This window comes from Bradysia coprophila, unplaced genomic scaffold (assembly GCF_014529535.1).
Source record: "Bradysia coprophila strain Holo2 unplaced genomic scaffold, BU_Bcop_v1 contig_358, whole genome shotgun sequence".
In the NCBI taxonomy this organism is placed as follows: Eukaryota; Metazoa; Arthropoda; class Insecta; order Diptera; family Sciaridae; genus Bradysia; species Bradysia coprophila.
Window position 1 is genome coordinate 3,848,731 of NW_023503616.1, and position 17,399 is coordinate 3,866,129.

At 38.0% G+C, this 17,399-nt stretch overlaps 5 protein-coding genes and 1 long non-coding RNA gene across 6 annotated transcripts in view; 3 read left to right on the forward strand and 3 right to left on the reverse strand.

Annotated features, from left to right (window-relative positions):
• LOC119081298 overlaps nucleotides 1–17,399 on the forward strand; it is a 27,933-nt gene continuing 10,534 nt past the window's right edge. The window contains exons 1-2 of the long non-coding RNA XR_005088475.1: nucleotides 1–13; nucleotides 13,397–13,407. This is a non-coding gene — a long non-coding RNA (uncharacterized LOC119081298). The remainder of the gene's footprint in view (nucleotides 14–13,396; nucleotides 13,408–17,399) is intronic.
• On the reverse strand, nucleotides 820–1,544 carry LOC119081296. The gene is made up of 3 exons (XM_037190059.1): nucleotides 1,400–1,544; nucleotides 1,089–1,332; nucleotides 820–1,025 (listed from the first exon to the last, which is right to left on the reverse strand). Exons 1-3 carry the CDS (start codon nucleotides 1,417–1,419, stop codon nucleotides 846–848), a joined length of 444 nt encoding a protein of 147 aa, XP_037045954.1. The 5' UTR covers nucleotides 1,420–1,544; the 3' UTR covers nucleotides 820–845.
• Nucleotides 2,509–3,814, forward strand: LOC119081295 (60S ribosomal protein L8). The gene is made up of 3 exons (XM_037190058.1): nucleotides 2,509–2,587; nucleotides 2,853–3,012; nucleotides 3,078–3,814. Exons 2-3 carry the CDS (start codon nucleotides 2,875–2,877, stop codon nucleotides 3,714–3,716), a joined length of 777 nt encoding a protein of 258 aa, XP_037045953.1. The 5' UTR covers nucleotides 2,509–2,587; nucleotides 2,853–2,874; the 3' UTR covers nucleotides 3,717–3,814.
• Nucleotides 5,120–6,827, reverse strand: LOC119081293 (adenosine 3'-phospho 5'-phosphosulfate transporter 2). The gene is made up of 6 exons (XM_037190054.1): nucleotides 6,195–6,827; nucleotides 6,016–6,121; nucleotides 5,830–5,950; nucleotides 5,657–5,762; nucleotides 5,522–5,597; nucleotides 5,120–5,460 (listed from the first exon to the last, which is right to left on the reverse strand). Exons 1-6 carry the CDS (start codon nucleotides 6,718–6,720, stop codon nucleotides 5,295–5,297), a joined length of 1,101 nt encoding a protein of 366 aa, XP_037045949.1. The 5' UTR covers nucleotides 6,721–6,827; the 3' UTR covers nucleotides 5,120–5,294.
• LOC119081289 (DNA replication licensing factor Mcm7) lies at nucleotides 7,101–10,137 on the forward strand. Its single transcript, XM_037190051.1, has 7 exons — nucleotides 7,101–7,282; nucleotides 7,461–7,830; nucleotides 7,896–8,214; nucleotides 8,285–8,467; nucleotides 8,532–9,038; nucleotides 9,100–9,647; nucleotides 9,723–10,137. Exons 1-7 carry the CDS (start codon nucleotides 7,252–7,254, stop codon nucleotides 9,922–9,924), a joined length of 2,160 nt encoding a protein of 719 aa, XP_037045946.1. The 5' UTR covers nucleotides 7,101–7,251; the 3' UTR covers nucleotides 9,925–10,137.
• LOC119081292 (V-type proton ATPase subunit S1) lies at nucleotides 13,853–15,747 on the reverse strand. The gene is made up of 3 exons (XM_037190053.1): nucleotides 15,511–15,747; nucleotides 15,335–15,443; nucleotides 13,853–15,067 (listed from the first exon to the last, which is right to left on the reverse strand). The coding sequence occupies exons 1-3, from the start codon at nucleotides 15,603–15,605 to the stop codon at nucleotides 14,003–14,005; spliced, it is 1,269 nt and encodes a 422-aa protein (XP_037045948.1). The 5' UTR covers nucleotides 15,606–15,747; the 3' UTR covers nucleotides 13,853–14,002.

Sequence of the window (17,399 nt, forward strand, 5' to 3'; positions counted from 1 at the left end):
GAAGTAATAGTTTGTATAGTAAAACCACGACAGAGAAAAAGTAAACCTGGCAGGAGCGGTTCATTATTGAAACGTCAAATGAGGGACCGAAATGAGGTTTCCGGACAGCAAAAGTCTTCTAACTAAAGCACAAAGTTTTGTTCATCTACAGGAGTTTCATGGCTAGGCTAGTAATGTGAATGTTACTATTTGCCATACGCCAGATAATGTAAGATGAGTACAGTTTAGACGATGTATAATGTACGATAAGGTGAAATCTCACCTTAAGTTTGATATCGAAATGGTATGTTGTGTTACAAGTGTAATTGTAATATTGACTCTTTCAAGTTTACAAATTGGGCCGCAAGGGGCAAATATTCATAGAAAATCTTTTGTCAGCCAAAAGAAAATCCACAATTTTACAAAAGAAAGCCAATGAAAGTAGATAAGTAGGTATGGCCAGTCCATACAAGTCGGAGCACATACGGATTTGCATGGCGCCACCTCAAACGAACTCTCTAGTTGAAATTTGCACTAGAAATGAGTTCGTTTGAGGTGGCGCCATGCAAATCCGTATGTGCTCCGGCTAGAACAAATTTGAACGTTTGGCCATACCTATCTATATACTTTCATTGAAGAAAGCTTCATAGGATTATCTTTTTGAATATCCTTGTTCAACGAACGTTTCAAATATCTGCCACTCGTTTGCTGGAAAAAAGATATTTACCATTGCTTAGGACTAATTGTAGTCATGACGTTAATCTATGGTTAATTTCAACTGGCACCCATGTTATATGACACAGCACCAGCTTGTAAGAAATAGACGAGCAAGACCGAGTTACAACAACAATTTTCTATTTAAAGTTTTACTTCTCAACGCCCTTGATATTCATAACTTTCTTCAGCAATTCTTTTTGTTGACCCATTGTGATATTCTTCATTTTTTGATCTAGGAATTGCTTCTGAAAATTGACTATGAACTTATTGCAATGCATTATGGTTGCTCCATTGTAAAGTGTCCGAAATTTAACCAGGTGATCGCCAACCTACGTAGAAATGAATTCCATTTTCATGGATCAAATGAGAGCTTATATTTTTAGTCGTTTTACCACAGCTATCAGCGGAAGTATGCTCGTCACAAATCTGTGCGGTCGATGTTTTATCCGAATTATAGCGATACGTGTCTGTTCATTGCAATATTTACACTTCAGCCCAGAACGAATAGCTGCAACTCCAACATCACCATAATACTTTTGAACATTTTTGATTATGCATTGGGCAATGGACAGATCGGTGAATGCTAGCCCACCCTTCTTGTTATCATCTTCTGGAACTATTTGTACGACCACATATCTGGTTTTTTGAAATGAAATAAATATTAGTTCAGCATCCACATTGTGTAAGTCATGTTATAATTCACCTGAACTTTACTCGTACCATTTTTGTTTAGATTTTTGGTTGAATCTAGTTTTGTTTTGGTATTTACAAATTTCCTTCTTTTGAATTTCGAATCTTGAAATAATTCGAAATCAACAAGAAGTGTTGACATAAATATTGCGCTAAACTGGTTAAACCTGTATTGCAGCGCGCTGAAACGCAAGACTGTAAACTTTACCAAAGTTTACAGCCTTGTTATAATGGTCCAGAGGAAGTCTAATGTCTTGTAATAATCAGTTTATGTACATGATTCTGGGGAGTGACAACAAATTAGATTTTATTTTAAGCCATTTATTCGACAACTCTACTTAACTTCAAATACTAGTTCTGCCAGTCAGATACATTTGCGAAATATTTCATCGCCCAAAACCACTTACAGTGGAGGTGTGACGCAAGTCCTTTAATCCACTTAAAAAAGAACTGATGTCGGTGGAGGTGACGTTTACAGCTTCGACTCGCAAAAAAAAAGCAATTGTATCGAAAAAATTCTAAAAAAAAATTACCAAAAAAATTTTGCGTCACAAGTGGGGAATGATTCGGTTTTTCCTTTGTTTCAGGACGTGTTTTTCCCTATTTTAACAATTTTTTTAACGGTACTTTCCCTAACATTGTTTATGTGTTGATGCAAAGATTAACCCAAACTCGCTCTCCGAGCTGATGCATAATGTTAGACATACCAAACAAAGACACATAAAAATTATTATGCAAAAATGCACGAATCTCACTTCATTTCATTATTGTGGCGTTAACGATTAGTGAAGTGCCGATGGGACAAGTGGGTTGGCCTGTAGATGCGCCACATTTTTTTCATAGTACTTAATTCTCTGCGGCTTATTTTCATGTGAACCACCTTCAATGTCACCATATGAAGTTGGTTCACATGAAAATAAGCGCAGTGACAGCAGTAATTTTATGACAGAATGTACTAAAATATGGGAAAACTGTATTACATTTCTTCTTAGTTTCTAAACATCCTTCTATTAAGCTTAACCAAATTTTTTGAAATGAATTGAGAGTCATCTTTCACACAACAATGAGTCAATGACTGATACTAAATTTCAAAAATTCGAACATCGAATATGTTTTCGAATCAACAACACTGAAACTACTTTTATATCAACTCTGTATCTGTCATTTGACAATTCTCTCTTTTTATTTTGAGTTGCCATCGGTGTGTACCATTCTGAATTTATTTCCTATTAAAATCGAAAAAATTCCACATTAAATTCGACCATCGGCTGTTAAATTTTGTACAATTTTATTAGTAGCAACACGCTGCATAGTTTTACGTAAAGATTTTCTTTGCAAATTGTAAATTTATGTGGAATTTTTCGATTGAAAGTTTCTTTGCTGAATGAAGCGAAATGTTTTCGTTATTGATGTTGACAACACCACTACTTCCCTCTTAACACCATGCTCTTTTTCATTCATTGCAGTAATTTGAAATACTAACCAACAATGGGTAGAGTTATTCGTGCTCAACGTAAAGGTGCTGGGTCCGTATTCGTTGCCCACACAAAAAAGCGAAAGGGAGCCGCTAAATTGCGTCCATTGGATTATGCCGAACGACATGGATACATCAAAGGTGTAGTTAAGGTTAGCATTGAACTTCATTTCGATCGGGTGTGATGCAAAACGCTTAAATTTCACTTTCAAATTAGGAAATCGTGCACGATCCAGGTCGTGGAGCTCCATTGGCTTGCGTTCACTTCCGTGACCCATACAGATACAAGATCCGCAAGGAAATGTTTATTGCCCCCGAGGGTATGTACACCGGTCAATTCGTTTACTGCGGACGTAAAGCCAACTTACAAATCGGCAACGTTATGCCATTGTCAACAATGCCTGAGGGAACGATTGTTTGCAATTTGGAAGAAAAGACAGGTGATCGCGGTCGATTGGCCCGTACATCTGGAAACTATGCAACAGTCATCGCTCACAATCCAGAAACAAGAAAGACCAGAGTTAAATTGCCATCTGGTGCAAAGAAAGTCGTTCCATCGGCCAACCGTGCCATGGTTGGTATTGTTGCTGGCGGCGGTCGTGTGGACAAACCAATTTTGAAAGCTGGCCGTGCTTACCATAAGTACAAGGTGAAACGTAACTGCTGGCCAAAGGTACGAGGTGTTGCCATGAACCCTGTTGAGCATCCTCACGGTGGTGGTAACCATCAACACATTGGTAAAGCTTCGACCGTTAAACGAGGCACATCTGCCGGTCGTAAAGTTGGTCTCATTGCCGCCCGAAGAACTGGACGAATTCGTGGTGGAAAGGTCGAAACAAAGAAGGAAGCCAAGTAAATTTATTGAAACGACTACGGTGGAATATGTGACTATTTTAGTGTTATTTTGTGGATCAACGTTTTACTAAAATAAACACGCTAAAGTTAGTCAAATGATCCGAGTCTCTTTTTCATCGATAAGTTGCCCTGACTTGTAATGAGGCTTCCGCTTCAGGATGACAAGATTTTCATTTCGTTGGATTATGATAAGTATTTGAAGGTGCATGATAAGTATGGGGTAAGTTGTAAGATTCTACACTTCTCTTCTACATCTTCGGAAGACTGTACAGGTTGGATTATTCGACCATTTTCGATCACTTGTTGTAAAACCAAAATTATGGCTCGGAACAGGTCTGGTCAAACCTGGCTGGATTTACCTGAAACCCGACTACACTAATTGATGGATTTCTATTCAAAAATTCGTAAAAACCTTTTCAATCTTGAAAATTCCTTTAAATTTAAGGTCAATCTGAGTTTGGAGAAATTCAGGTGCCGGTCGGGTCAGGTTGCTCCAAAGCAAAATCCTAAAACAGACCTGAAATTTCAGATCACACAATCTTTTGACCACGCGGTCGACCTTTTCCGAGCTTTAAACCGAATTATAGGCTGATTTTAGGAACACTTCGTTAAAAGACGTTGACTCAGCAACATATAATATGAAAGTATTGGGTTTCATTAAATCATCAGTTTTGTTAGAAGAGTTCTAGGCGCATTTGTTAATGAATCAATATGATCAATATCAATTTCTTTGAAGTATTCGAAACTTAACTCTGCGTGGGACGGAGCTGTACTTTTGAAAGGAAATAAATCGACTGTTTTCAATCCCAGATAATCCTGGAGAAGGAGTGCTGGTTAATATTCATTTAACAAAACTAGATTAGACCACATTAGATATATGGAGCATCGTTTCTACACCCTAGTTTACAAATCACTAATACTAATCACTCTGATCCAAGTATTTTTAGCAAATTAATGGAAAATTTCCTATCTCATTAGTTGTATTTCTATCGTTGGGGGAGCTATACGTCACATACCCGTTTGTAATTTGATAACTCCTAATATCAAAAAAAAATCTTGGGTTAGGACAATGGCGGAACTACCGACATTACAATCAGTCTCAGAGAGTCTAGAGTACTTTCTGACAGGATTACCCCAAAATTTGTATTTATAAGACGTCTGGCTAACGTTGTCTTATACTGCAAAATTCATGTAGAAACCAAATGAAGGGAAAGACTTCACTCCACTCTGTTGAAAATACTCATAAGAAGTAATAGAACAAAACGGTAAGTGTCCTATAATAGCGAGGGCAAGGGTCTGTGACTGACGAAACATATTACAAATTATGACATACGTCGTAACAGCTACTTACAGATTTTTTTCAGGAATAATGGCTTACAGCATACAGTTGAAAGGCAATTTTCGACTTTTAAACAGAATTGTAATAAAAAAATTTAATTTGACTTTACAGACAACAAAATCCGTAACAAATAAAAAATAGGACACGAATTATCAACGAATAACAATAAATTTGAAATATAAAATGAAATTTGTTCCATGAATTTTGTGTATACTAAACTAGTAGTAATCGTAGTTCGTGTTAGACATCTAGCAACGATTTCGCACTATCAGCTCGACGACGCTTCTGTTTTAGACAAAATATTCCCATCACAAACTTAATGCAATCCGAGAAGGTCATCTTATTCCGTTTACTGTACACATTAAGATATATTCCAATGACTACAATCAATCCCGACCACAAATACCTGGAAATTAAAAATAAATAAAATAAATTCAGGAGTTAATAGTATATACGCAGGCTCTTACTGAATGCTAAACGGCTTCGTAAAAAGCAAGAATGATATGGCAATTGTAACGGCTTTCCTTGCGGTGGTTACAGCAGCTGATGAAGAGAAACACATTTTTTCCCGACATTTCAAGTATCAAATGAATCTAACATACCCGCTGTTGGTGCCCCACAAGTTTTCACTAGAGTCAGTACAAACTGAATTCCTAAGTAACCCGACAAGCTAAACAGGAAAGCGTAACCATACGTTTGGATGGGATACTGTGAAATAGAAACAATTCAATTTACATTGTACATTCACCAAATTCTGCTTTATATGCATGCCTACCGTAGCACAGAAACGCAGCCCAGTCACGAAACGGCCACTTAGTACCAATATAACGAGAAGATATATAAATCCGATTCCATACGAATAAAGCACAACCTCATTGGTGGTTGCTTTATGTTCCCTGGAAATAAATTGGTCAAACCAATGACTTTTGGGCAGTAATTGGTGTTTGGTGCGTATACTCACCGCATAGCCTTTTCTTGAACGTTCCCAATCACAGCATCAAACAGCAATGCAGTCGAAATCATAATTACTCCCGTAGCGTTAAAATTTGGCGACAGTTCAGAGTCGACTGAATAATGAGAAAATTGTATTAGAATTCTGACCTTCTATAGGCCAAACGGTGTAGTCTATCGGACACTTACCTAACGTAAATAAAGTCAAACCAACACACATACAAATTGCGGCCAGAAAGTCCAAAGCTCCATGCTTTTTCTTCTGGATTAAAATGCTTCCGATTAAAACCGGAACTAGTTTGCAACACTTAAATATAACTTGGGTGGGATAGTTTAAATAGCCCAAACTGGAATTCGATAGTCCCATTGTGCCCAGAGTCAAAAACGCTAACAGAGCATAAGTCTTCATTGGAATCAGTCGTTGTATATTAGCCGCTTCGAGTTTGCGTTCAAAATAACCAAATAGGGTGTAATACGCAAATTGAATGAGCGTTAGGAACCATCCGAACGATTTAAATTCCTCCAACGAAAAGATTAGCTCTTGTAGATATCCATAGATAATGTAGAGCACAAAGACTCCAGCACAGCACAACAGAAACTGGGTGGTACCATTATAATGGGTTAAGTCAAAACATAAAATTTTTATTTCACTTGACTTCTGATCGGGCTTAGTCTTATTGCTGTATACAGGCAGCACACTCTTGCTGGTACTCATTTTCTGTTCGATAAATCTATATCCAGAGATTTATTTTTGTTTACATGTCGACGGATTATAATACTGATGACAGCACGATATAGGCGATTATCTGTCATTATAATGCCACGAGGGAGGGTACATTTTGTGTGTCTTATCGCACAAATTATATGTCATCCATTTATTACTCGTTCTGTTGTCTTTTGACACGAAATTCATTAATGTTTCTTTAAACGTTACTTTGCTAGCCATTCTGGACTTGCACACGTTTGGTTCTATACTGTTTTTGTAATTCGACCATTCGAACATCAAATGAACGATTTTAAATAGGGCGCCAAAACAGACCATTATTCGAAAAATCTAATCGATCGATCTGCCATCTCTGAAGATGACAGAAAAGAAACGTCATTGTTTTGGCGGGTAAAATACTGGTAAGACACAACAAAGCCTTCATCAGTCTTCGTATTCGAAGAATTTCCAGAAATTTGCAGATAAAAAAAATCATTTTAAGAAAAGTGAAGTGTGAATTTGTCTGAATATTGACGAACTAAAATGGCCAGCAGAAATTACGATCAAGACCGAGGTAAGATTTTGTGAAAATAGAGTGTTGGCTGTTCGATCTGAAAAGCTTGAGCTCATTTATAGATGTCGACTTTTATAGCTTCATTCCAGTTCACAGTCAAGATCGGAACTTAAACAGTTCGTCCTGATCCGAGCAGTAGTTTCATTGTAATCATTTTTCCATTTTCTACGCCAAACAGATTCAATCAAAATTTTCCTCAACGAGTTTTGTCATGAGACTGACGAGGGACGGAAAGTGTTCAAGTATGCTGCACAATTGACTAATTTAGCCCATCGCGAGCAGACCGCTTTGACCATCGAATTGGATGACCTGAACGAGTTCAACGACAATCTCGTTGAAGCCGTAGTACAAAATACTCGGCGTTATGCGAAACTATTTTCCGATGTTGTGTCGGAGATTCTGCCAACATACAAGGAGCGTACAATTGTTGCCAAAGACTCATTGGATGTTTACATTGAACATCGACTGTTGATGGAATCTCGTTTGCACAATGATGCCGAAACTAGAAATCCGAACAATCAGTTTCCCAACGAATTGATGAAGAGATTGTAAGTTCACTCGTACACACTCACATGCGTTGGTAATGCTAACAAATTGTGCTGCAATTTTTCAGTGAAATTTACTTCAAAGCCCTGTCGCTGGACAAACCCATCGCTATACGGGAAGTGAAAGCTTCCAATATCGGCAAATTGGTGACGGTTCGTGGCATCGTTACCCGTTCCACGGAAGTGAAACCAATGATTGTGGTAGCCACATACACATGCGATCGTTGCGGCGCCGAGACTTATCAACCAGTAAATTCACTGAGTTTCATGCCAGTTGCTGACTGTCCTTCTGAAGACTGTCGGGTGAATAAGGCCGGCGGTAGATTGCATTTGCAAACGCGAGGCTCGAAATTCGTTAAGTTCCAGGAAGTGAAAATTCAAGAGCACGTAAGCTGCACACATTTCAACGTAACATTTTTTCGTCAATTTCACCTAAAACCGATTATCAATTTTCTAGAGCGATCAAGTGCCAGTTGGTCACATTCCACGTTCATTAAATGTTTTCTGTCGCGGAGAAGTAACACGTCAAGCTCAACCAGGTGATCATGTTCTAATCACCGGTGTATTTCTACCGTTGGCTCGCACTGGCTTCCGTCAAATGGTTTCGGGTCTGCTGAGTGAAACGTTTTTGGAAGCCCACGTAATGCACAACTCGCCTCATTTCAATTTCAATTCGATTCTAGTCTTCAATTTACTTAATTTAGCGAATCACCTGCTTGAACAAGTCTAACGATGAAGAGATACATGGCGAACTAACGCAAAACGAGTTAGCTGAACTGGCAAAAGAAGATTTCTACTCGCGCCTGGCTGGAAGTATTGCTCCCGAAATCTATGGGCATTTGGATATCAAAAAGGCTCTGCTCTTACTCTTGGTGGGTGGTGTCGACAAGCGTCCCGATGGCATGAAAATACGCGGAAACATAAATATTTGCTTGATGGGAGATCCAGGTGTTGCCAAGTCCCAATTGCTTGGCTATATTAGCCGTTTAGCAGCACGCAGTCAATATACGACCGGTCGAGGTTCATCCGGCGTTGGTTTAACTGCTTCGGTTATGAAAGATCCACTAACTGGTGAAATGGCTCTGGAGGGTGGTGCACTGGTTTTAGCTGATCAAGGTGTTTGCTGCATCGATGAATTTGATAAAATGGCTGACACTGATCGAACCGCTATTCACGAAGTCATGGAACAACAAACCATCTCGATTGCAAAGGTAAATATGAAAATTCTTCAAGAAGAAGTTCGTTCCAATCATTTAATCCCTTTTCAAATAGGCTGGTATCATGACTACGCTAAATGCACGCGTTTCAATATTAGCTGCAGCCAATCCAGCATACGGCCGTTACAATCCTCGACGAACTATCGAACAAAATATTCAACTACCAGCCGCGCTACTATCTCGTTTCGATTTGTTGTGGTTGATACAGGACAAACCAGATCGGGACAATGATACTCGTTTGGCCAAGCATATTACGTACGTGCACAGCCATGGCAAACAGCCGCCGACTAAAGTCGAAGCAATGGACATGAATTTGATGCGAAAATATATTGCATTGTGTAAACGCAAAGAGCCAACGATTTCAGCCGATCTCAGCGACTACATTGTTGGTGCATATGTGGAATTGCGACGTGAAGCCAGGAATAACAAGGACATGACATTCACCTCGGCCAGAAATTTACTGGGAATTCTGCGATTGTCGACTGCCTTGGCTCGAATGAGATTATCAGATTTGGTTGACAAGAATGATGTAGCCGAAGCGCTGCGTCTGTTGGAAATGTCGAAAGATTCACTGAATCAGGTTGACAATCAGAAAATTACTCAGTAAGTGTTTCACAACGCAACGATTTGATTTTCGCTGTTTTTGGTAACGAAAATATTTTTTTGACCTTCTTACAGTGTCGCCAATACATCGGATAAGATATTCACCTTGATTCGGGATCTGGCCGGCGATGCAAAAACCGTTAGCTTCACTGATGTTTACAACCGTTGTACGAGTAAAGGATACAAACGTGATCAGATCGATACTTGTGTGGATGAGTATGAAGAGCTCAATGTTTGGCAAGTGAACAACAATCGAACAAAACTTACGTTTGTCTAGTATAGTTCGTACCTAAATAGTGTTCTTGAGTGTTTTTTTTTATTTAACTGTGTAAGCATAAAACTAAATTGTATCGAAGGATTGAAAGACTTTGAGATCAACTTACAATTTTTGACCTTAAATTTTAGAAACATTTTGTCTCCCGAATCGGGTCTATTAAGTTTAGTTTTACGATGTTTGTTGTCATGCCGATTTAATTTCTTTTCAATAAAATAAATGCACGAAAGCCACTCGGTTTTGGAACTTTAGAAACAATTCTGGAATTCCGTCCCTGATAGGGATTCCCTATCCAAGAAACCAGAAGATCAATCACAACCTTTTCTGTCTAAAATTTCAATTTGTTTACTGAAAAATATTTTATTTCCAACAAAACGATTCAATCGAAAGTAAAACCGTTGGGATCATAAGGCCGCTCTTCATATGTGCATACTTCCGGACGAATTGCTCATTACCGACCATAAACACCACTCGCTGCCATCCTTCAAATTCTCGGCTACAATCAGTCTGATCCGGAAGTTGAATCAGAGCACCCATCACCATCGTTAACGCTCTCCTCATACACTTCAGGAGTCGGTGGAGTAGGAGCTGGTCTAATAGCACCACCTCCTTGTCCTTCAGGTGTGTGCCGCTAGGAAATAACTCGAATGTTCGGACATTACTGGTTGGAGCTCAAAAGTTTCAGATTCAGCAATCGACGGGGGCGGACCTCAATCAAAATGTTCTGTATGCGTTCTGTCTTGTGAAGGGACGTGTGGTGCAGCAACTGATAAGTGTAAATCTGAATAGCCGGGACCGCCACTGCACACATGTCCTAAGGTCGAAACATATGTCTTTGTCTCGATAGCTTTCGCTATTAATTTTCACTTAACGTGAATGCTCAGAGGAAAGGGAAGAGCAATCAAGAGGCTCTGTTAAAGGATTTTTCACTTTTTTTAAACAAAAGAATGAATAATTTATTTTCAAACAATAATTTACAGAAAAATACTAATGAAAAAACTTCATTCAATTTTTCCGTTTGTAGCATTGTATTCAAAATACTGATCCTTGCATCGTTTGTCATTTCGTTAAGCATAGAACCAAGTTTTTCAATCAATTCCTTGCCTTCTTTACACCAAGGCCCCATCGTTTCTGTAGCAATGGCCACGAAATGATTATTCAGGATCATTTCTCTGTAGAGATATCTTTTCCGACGAGCAGCTTTTTCCGCTGCAGAACCTGCGACTCGCATTGTGGACTTGATATTTGACGGGAAAAGTGTATCGGTGCAGGTCGCATCTCATAATAGTGATTTGCCTTTGATGAATGGCATGATGGTTAGTCCATCAGCTCTCTTACCATTCGAACGACTAACACCTGGCGGTTCAAGTAATGTGGGGATGTTTAGTGTATTTATAGTTAGATAGATGATGTTATTAAATTCTAGATGCCTTGGATGTACGCCAGCGCCTTTTTTGTAATGTAAAGCATGATAACCATAACTATTTGAATTTATGATTTTCACAGATTTTGATTCCAAGGTGTCCAAGGTGTCCAAAAATGTCCCTTTTTTTGTTTCGGGCTTTCCTAAATGTTTCTCTAGTCCGTTGCTAAACCGTAACCTTAAAAAAACCCGGCTGTGCCATCTGATGAATGTTTGGCAAGTGAACAACAATCGAACAAAACTTACGTTGGTAAAGTATTTTGTACCTAAATGGTGTTCTTGAGTGTTTTTTATTTAACTGTGTAAGTATAAAACTAAATTGTATCGAAGGATTGAAGGACTTTGAGATTGACTTACAATTTTTGACCTTAAATTTGAGAAACATTTTGTCTCCCGAATCGGGTCTATTAAGTCTAGTTTTACGATGTTTCTTGTCATGCCGATTTAATTTCTTTTCAATAAAACTAGGTCCCACCTTTTGGGCGGGTCAGCTCCCTTGACTGACACTTTTCTAAATGTAGTTTTGACGTATTCATAAAAACTTGTCACATTTAAAACATAATATATTTACTATATTAATAGAGGACGCCAGCTTTTTTGGACAAAAACGATAATGCCCCACAATAACAGTAATTCCCAACAATAATGCCCCGTCAAAAATGGCGACCATTGTGAATGCATTCACATGGACAAGTTAATTTTCTATTTATTTTTGATTTTTATTCTAAAAGTTCGTCCGGATCTATATTTTATCACAGCAATCCGTAGATCTAATCTGTAGCGAGCTAGCGACTTTGAGCTGGAAAAAATCTATTCATTTTACAACGCGCTGTTCGACGACAAACATCATCCACTACACAACAAACACGTGCTTAACCTGCAAGCGGAACACATGATGTTTGTTGTCGTACAGCGCGTTGTAAAATGAATAGATTTTTTCCAGCTCAAAGTCGCTAGCTCGCTACAGATTAGATCTACGGATTGCTGTGATAAAATATAGATCCGGACGAACTTTTAGCATAAAAATCAAAAATACATAGAAAATTGACTAGTCCATGTGAATGCATTCACAATGGTCGCCATTTTTGACGGGGCATTATTGTTGGGAATTACTGTTATTGTGGGGCATTATCGTTTTCGTCGAAAAATGCTGGCGTCCTCCAATGACTCCACGCAAATGACAGTAAAATTTGTCAACAAAAATTCTTGGAAATTATCGAGCGTAAGGTGGAATGATTTTTAACCACTTTTTCTTATAAATTTTCAATTTTCAAGATTTTCAATCAACCTCAAATCATAAATAAATATGACTCGTGTAGATTACTCGTGGAAAACTCCCACTCGTATGAGCCTATTATTATTTTGTTTGATTGCCTTTGTTCGTTAAATCAGAGTAGATGCGAAGTATGTTTTGTGAATGTGGAACGAGGACTTTTTCACAAAATAAAAAAGTGCGATAGATGTTCGTCTCTTACACTTTTGCGTAAAAAGAGGAAGTCCCCTGGTACTTAATATACCTTCACATGGTGACATGGTAATAAATGAACTTTATTAGTTTTCGGTTCATCGTTAAAAATACCTCAGTTTACCAACATTTTCGGTAAATTGGTACCAATTTCGACTCTATAATGGTAGAGGGATTTAACATATTTGTAAAAGGAGAAATTTATTGGTAGACAGAGAAAAAATAATTCCTCGATTTCCCATGCACAAAGCCTTCAATCGTGAATAAAATGTCACGACTCGTGTGAATTACGGCCCTCGCTTCGCTCTGGCCGTAAACTTCACACTCGTATTTTTTTTTACAATATTCTCTTTGATTCATTTCATTCCATGTATTTAAAAAAAAAAAAATCAGAAATTAGTTGAGATAATTCTTACATCGCCTGCAAAAATGTAACTTTTTTATTAAAATTTCTTACACATTTTTAATGAAAGTGTGCTAATTTGATAACAGGCATTTTGCTGGCGTAACACATGGTTGTAGGGGTAAAAAACTCTATTACTTGATAAATGACAAACAACTTGATAGTCAACTATCAAATTTGATAGTCAACTATCAAGTTGTTAGTCAACTATAACGATGTTAGTAGTTCACTAGCAAGAGATGTTTATGCGTTAAAAGCTGGACATCGAATGATGAAATTATTCTTTCTACTATTTTTACTCGGATAGCTTCCAGATCCTTAGTCCTACATAGCCCATCTTCGAACTTAGCCTCGGTATTTTAATTCCACGTATTTAAAAAAAAAAGAATCATCCAAATTGGTTAAAAATTGCTCAAGTTATCGTGCCCTCAACGAAAAATTGTTACCCACATTTAACGTTTTTCAATCACAGTGAACCTTTTTGTTATTTCGGTATTTTCTGGTGTAAGACACTGACTTTCAGTCAAGGGAATAAATGCACGAAAGCCAATCGGTTTTGGAACTTTACAAACAATTCTGGAATTCCATCCCGATAGGGATTCCCTATCCAAGAAACCCAAAGATCAATTTTCAAACACAACCTTTTCTGTCTAAAATTTCAATTTATTTACTGAACAATATTTAATTTCCTACAACACGATTCAATCGAAAGTAAAACCGTTTGGATCATAAGGCCGCGTATATGTGAAATACTTGTGCGCACTTTATATTTGCATACTTCCGGACGAAATTACTCATTAACGCTGATAGTAATTGTCTTCCCTTTCGGATCATCAAAGCGATCCATCGTGTTTATGTCCATCATCCACGATATGCCGATGGACAAAATGAACAGAAGCATAATGACGACGAATAATCCGCCTACAATACCGGGACTGACGAAACCTACGCAGTCCCAGGAGTCGCCAAACGAGTCGAAGGCTTGTTCTGCAACAGTGCCGAATTCTGGCTGAATCTGCAGACCCGTCCAACGAATCAAAGTGGCTTTGTTCAGTGTGCCTATATCAATTGATGGTGAACAATGGAATGAAAACGTATCCACTGCAGCTATACGAGTATTTGACAGTATTGCCTGATCGTTCCATGTGAAATCATGAACCCACCAGTAACCACTGTCGCCGCTAATGTTGAATGCAAATGTATTGGTACCAGCAACCATTGAAACTCCAATTCTACCTGCAGTTAACTCGCCTACTGTTATGTTTCCGACGTCTATGTTTGTGGCGGTTCCGTCTTGAGCTACCTGTTGCAAGCCGAGGTAGTACATTAATAGACGCTCGCGTTTCCAAAATATTCCGTCAGCGGCTGTTTGTTTTGGTCGAACCGTTGTAGAGGTTGCAGCTGTTGTTGTAGTTGTTGCAGATGTTGTTGCCGATGTAGTAGACGAGGCTGCTGGTGCTGGACTTACTGCTTGACGAACGACACGTTTCTGATGTTCAGAACGTTTTCCGGTGTAAATTATGACATAATTTATATTCTGTGCTGCTAGATCCGCAGAAAGCTTCGAAATGAGTTGATCGTGTCGCGATAATTTAGAAGCTTTCGTTTCGTCGGTAGCTTCATCTGGGAAGTTGATAAAAACAAACTTTCCACCTTCATCGGTGTTAAGCGGCTCGCTTAATGCACCGTTCGGTAAAAGGTAGGCCTCAATCCTTTCCGATCCAGCAAAACCTTCCATAACTGGAACAGGGTTCTCAACGTTGGGAAGATAAAGTTTACTTTTCTGCTGTTGAATTCCTGGGAAGCAAGTATTGCCAATTGTAGTTCTGCATTGGGAAAGGTCTTCAGTTGATAGCTGAAAGAGATAGACATTTTAGACTCTGTTATCGACACTGCTAATACTGATGAAATGACTAGATGTTTCATCCAATAATTTTGGGATACGCTTGCCGTTACTTCGTACATTGTTAACGTTTCAATGAATTTTTCACCCACATGAATAAATTATAATTTGTCGTGAGGAACTGTTTGATTTTCAAATAAAAAATATTTTCTTCACTGACACCTCGTCACATGACAGCAAGAAAAATTTTACATCAAAGAAAACACGAAATTGAATTACCTGATCTTCGGCAATGACAAGAGTAAATGCGTCAGGCGTTGTGTGCTCACTCAGGACATCGATAAATTCGTCCCCATTATATGATTTCAATGCTAGGGCTGGTGTGTAACTAAATGCATAAAATTATTTTTTAATGACAATACACTAAATTATGTAGAATATTTTGAGAGACTAACTGATCGAATGGGCCCCAAATTAAAGCAGGAACATTATCAGCAATGGTAAGTCCACCGAAAAACAGGACACAGCACACCACACTTAATTTTATCATTTTGATGAAATGATCAGCACAAATGAAAAAATAAGACTGACCAATAAAGAAACGAAAAAAATGTAAAAAATTTCTTTAAGAAGCAGTCACGGGTTTGTCATCTGATTCGATAAAATTAATGTCAATTTGGTTTTGTCGTTGTTAAAATGGCAGAACTGAATGCAGTGTTGTTGGTCTTCGATTTTCGAAAAAGAACGCGCGCGGCTACTTTTTTAATCACAAATTAATACCTTGAGTAACCCAATGCTGTAAAATTTATATAGTCTATAGCCTTGGAGTAGCCTTAGCGGGTAAATTAAACGAATGCTACAACTGCTGCTCATAGCTGGTAAATTAAACGTATGTTAAAACTGCTGCTCACAGATTTGTGGAGTCAATAATTCTAGCTAGTTCGACCACAAGCAAATTCCACAGTAATTCACGGCCGCTAAACTTCTCTTTTACTTGAATTTTCTATTTTCTTCCCTCGGTAAACAAATGACTAATAATTCGTTGGGGCAAAATCCTCATACGTTCACTATGAAAAATACATGTTGGCTAACGTTACATTTAAGAGAACTAATTCCATCACACAATTGTGTAAGAGACAGATACGTCTTAATGGCAATGTGTGAAAGAGTCAGAAAAGACACGCATTGTTTGGAATCGGAATCGAAATCAATTCACGCCGTTAGTGTGCCTAAAATTTGAATTTCAAATGAACGGTTCGATGAAAAAGTGAACCGAAAAGTAAATTTCAACGCTTCCTTGCATGAAAATGACGCTGCGTTAGAAGGTATCACGTACTTTCCATTTTGAATTTCGACCGCACTTACGGCGTCAATAAAGTTAAATGTATTTTACTGGAGGCACGTATTAGTAGATGACGACGTAGCGGAAACCATATCGTCACCAAGATCTGCCAATTATTATAGAAAGTGATTATATCTGACCTCAATTTGAGTTTCAAGCTTTAAAGAACCTTCGCATTTAAATGTCGAATTTTGGCCTAATTGACGCCGTAAGTGCGGTCGAAATTCAAAATGGAAAGTGCGGAGGTCTTTCTAACGTAGCGTCATTTTCATACAATGAAGCGTTGAAATGTATTTTTTGGTTCACTTTTTCATCGAATCGTTCACTAAAAATTTAAAAAAATTTTAGGCACACTTACGGCGTGAATTCTTAAAATCGATGAAGCCATGATGGCACTTTTTTGGACAAATGGAGAAAAATGTAGAAGACAGCATGACCTGCTATTTCCTTCATTTGATCAAAAAGGTGCCATCATGGGTTCACGGTTAAAAATCGATTTTAAGAATGTGTAGGATAAAAATTGACATTTAGGTGGTGAGGTTCTTTGGAAAGAAAATCAATTTTAACGGGCAACTAATCCAGCTTACTATGAAAAAACTGTAAACGGTTAAATCTTTATTAAAAAAATATTTAGAAAACTACAGACGAATTTGACAATTTGCATATTTGTCGCCATTTTTAATCTCACTAGGAAACATTGATCTGATTATAATGAGATTTTCATTTCGGCGCATAGTAAATATGCAAACGCCAAAAATTAGAGCTCAAAGATTAAAAAATTTAATTCCTCCGAGAATTCCTCTCATTTGGGGATAAGTCCAAGTTAACCCTGAGGAAATTAAACTTCAATTCTAAAAAAGATCCGGTCGTCATTTTTATCGGTGCAAAAAGGATACCTCATGTAACGAATTACTTTCGTAGCATTGAATGTAATCTACTATTCTTATTATGATTAGATTAATTGCTTATCATATTTTCTGAGGGAACGCTATCCTTTTTGTT

Bases quoted from the DNA above. Each gene is read 5' to 3' on its own strand.
- LOC119081296 (XM_037190059.1), bottom strand. From the start codon at position 1,419: ATGGTACGAGTAAAGTTCAG. The intron at 1,333-1,399 runs GTGAATTATAAC...TCAAAAAACCAG, and splicing joins ATGGTACGAGTAAAGTTCAG to ATATGTGGTCGTACAAATAG. The intron at 1,026-1,088 runs GTAAAACGACTA...ATTTCTACGTAG, and splicing joins TACTTCCGCTGATAGCTGTG to GTTGGCGATCACCTGGTTAA.
- LOC119081295 (XM_037190058.1), top strand. From the start codon at position 2,875: ATGGGTAGAGTTATTCGTGCTCAACGTAAAGGTGCTGGGTCCGTATTC. The intron at 3,013-3,077 runs GTTAGCATTGAA...CTTTCAAATTAG, and splicing joins ACATCAAAGGTGTAGTTAAG to GAAATCGTGCACGATCCAGG.
- LOC119081293 (XM_037190054.1), bottom strand. From the start codon at position 6,720: ATGAGTACCAGCAAGAGTGTGCTGCCTGTATACAGCAATAAGACTAAG. The intron at 5,951-6,015 runs GTGAGTATACGC...ATTTATTTCCAG, and splicing joins GTTCAAGAAAAGGCTATGCG to GGAACATAAAGCAACCACCA. The intron at 5,763-5,829 runs GTAGGCATGCAT...TCTATTTCACAG, and splicing joins GGCTGCGTTTCTGTGCTACG to TATCCCATCCAAACGTATGG.
- LOC119081292 (XM_037190053.1), bottom strand. From the start codon at position 15,605: ATGATAAAATTAAGTGTGGTGTGCTGTGTCCTGTTTTTCGGTGGACTT. The intron at 15,444-15,510 runs GTTAGTCTCTCA...TTATGCATTTAG, and splicing joins ATTTGGGGCCCATTCGATCA to TTACACACCAGCCCTAGCAT. The intron at 15,068-15,334 runs GTAATTCAATTT...TATCTCTTTCAG, and splicing joins TTGTCATTGCCGAAGATCAG to CTATCAACTGAAGACCTTTC.
- LOC119081289 (XM_037190051.1), top strand. From the start codon at position 7,252: ATGGCCAGCAGAAATTACGATCAAGACCGAG. The intron at 8,215-8,284 runs GTAAGCTGCACA...TCAATTTTCTAG, and splicing joins AAGTGAAAATTCAAGAGCAC to AGCGATCAAGTGCCAGTTGG. The intron at 8,468-8,531 runs GTAATGCACAAC...TACTTAATTTAG, and splicing joins AAACGTTTTTGGAAGCCCAC to CGAATCACCTGCTTGAACAA.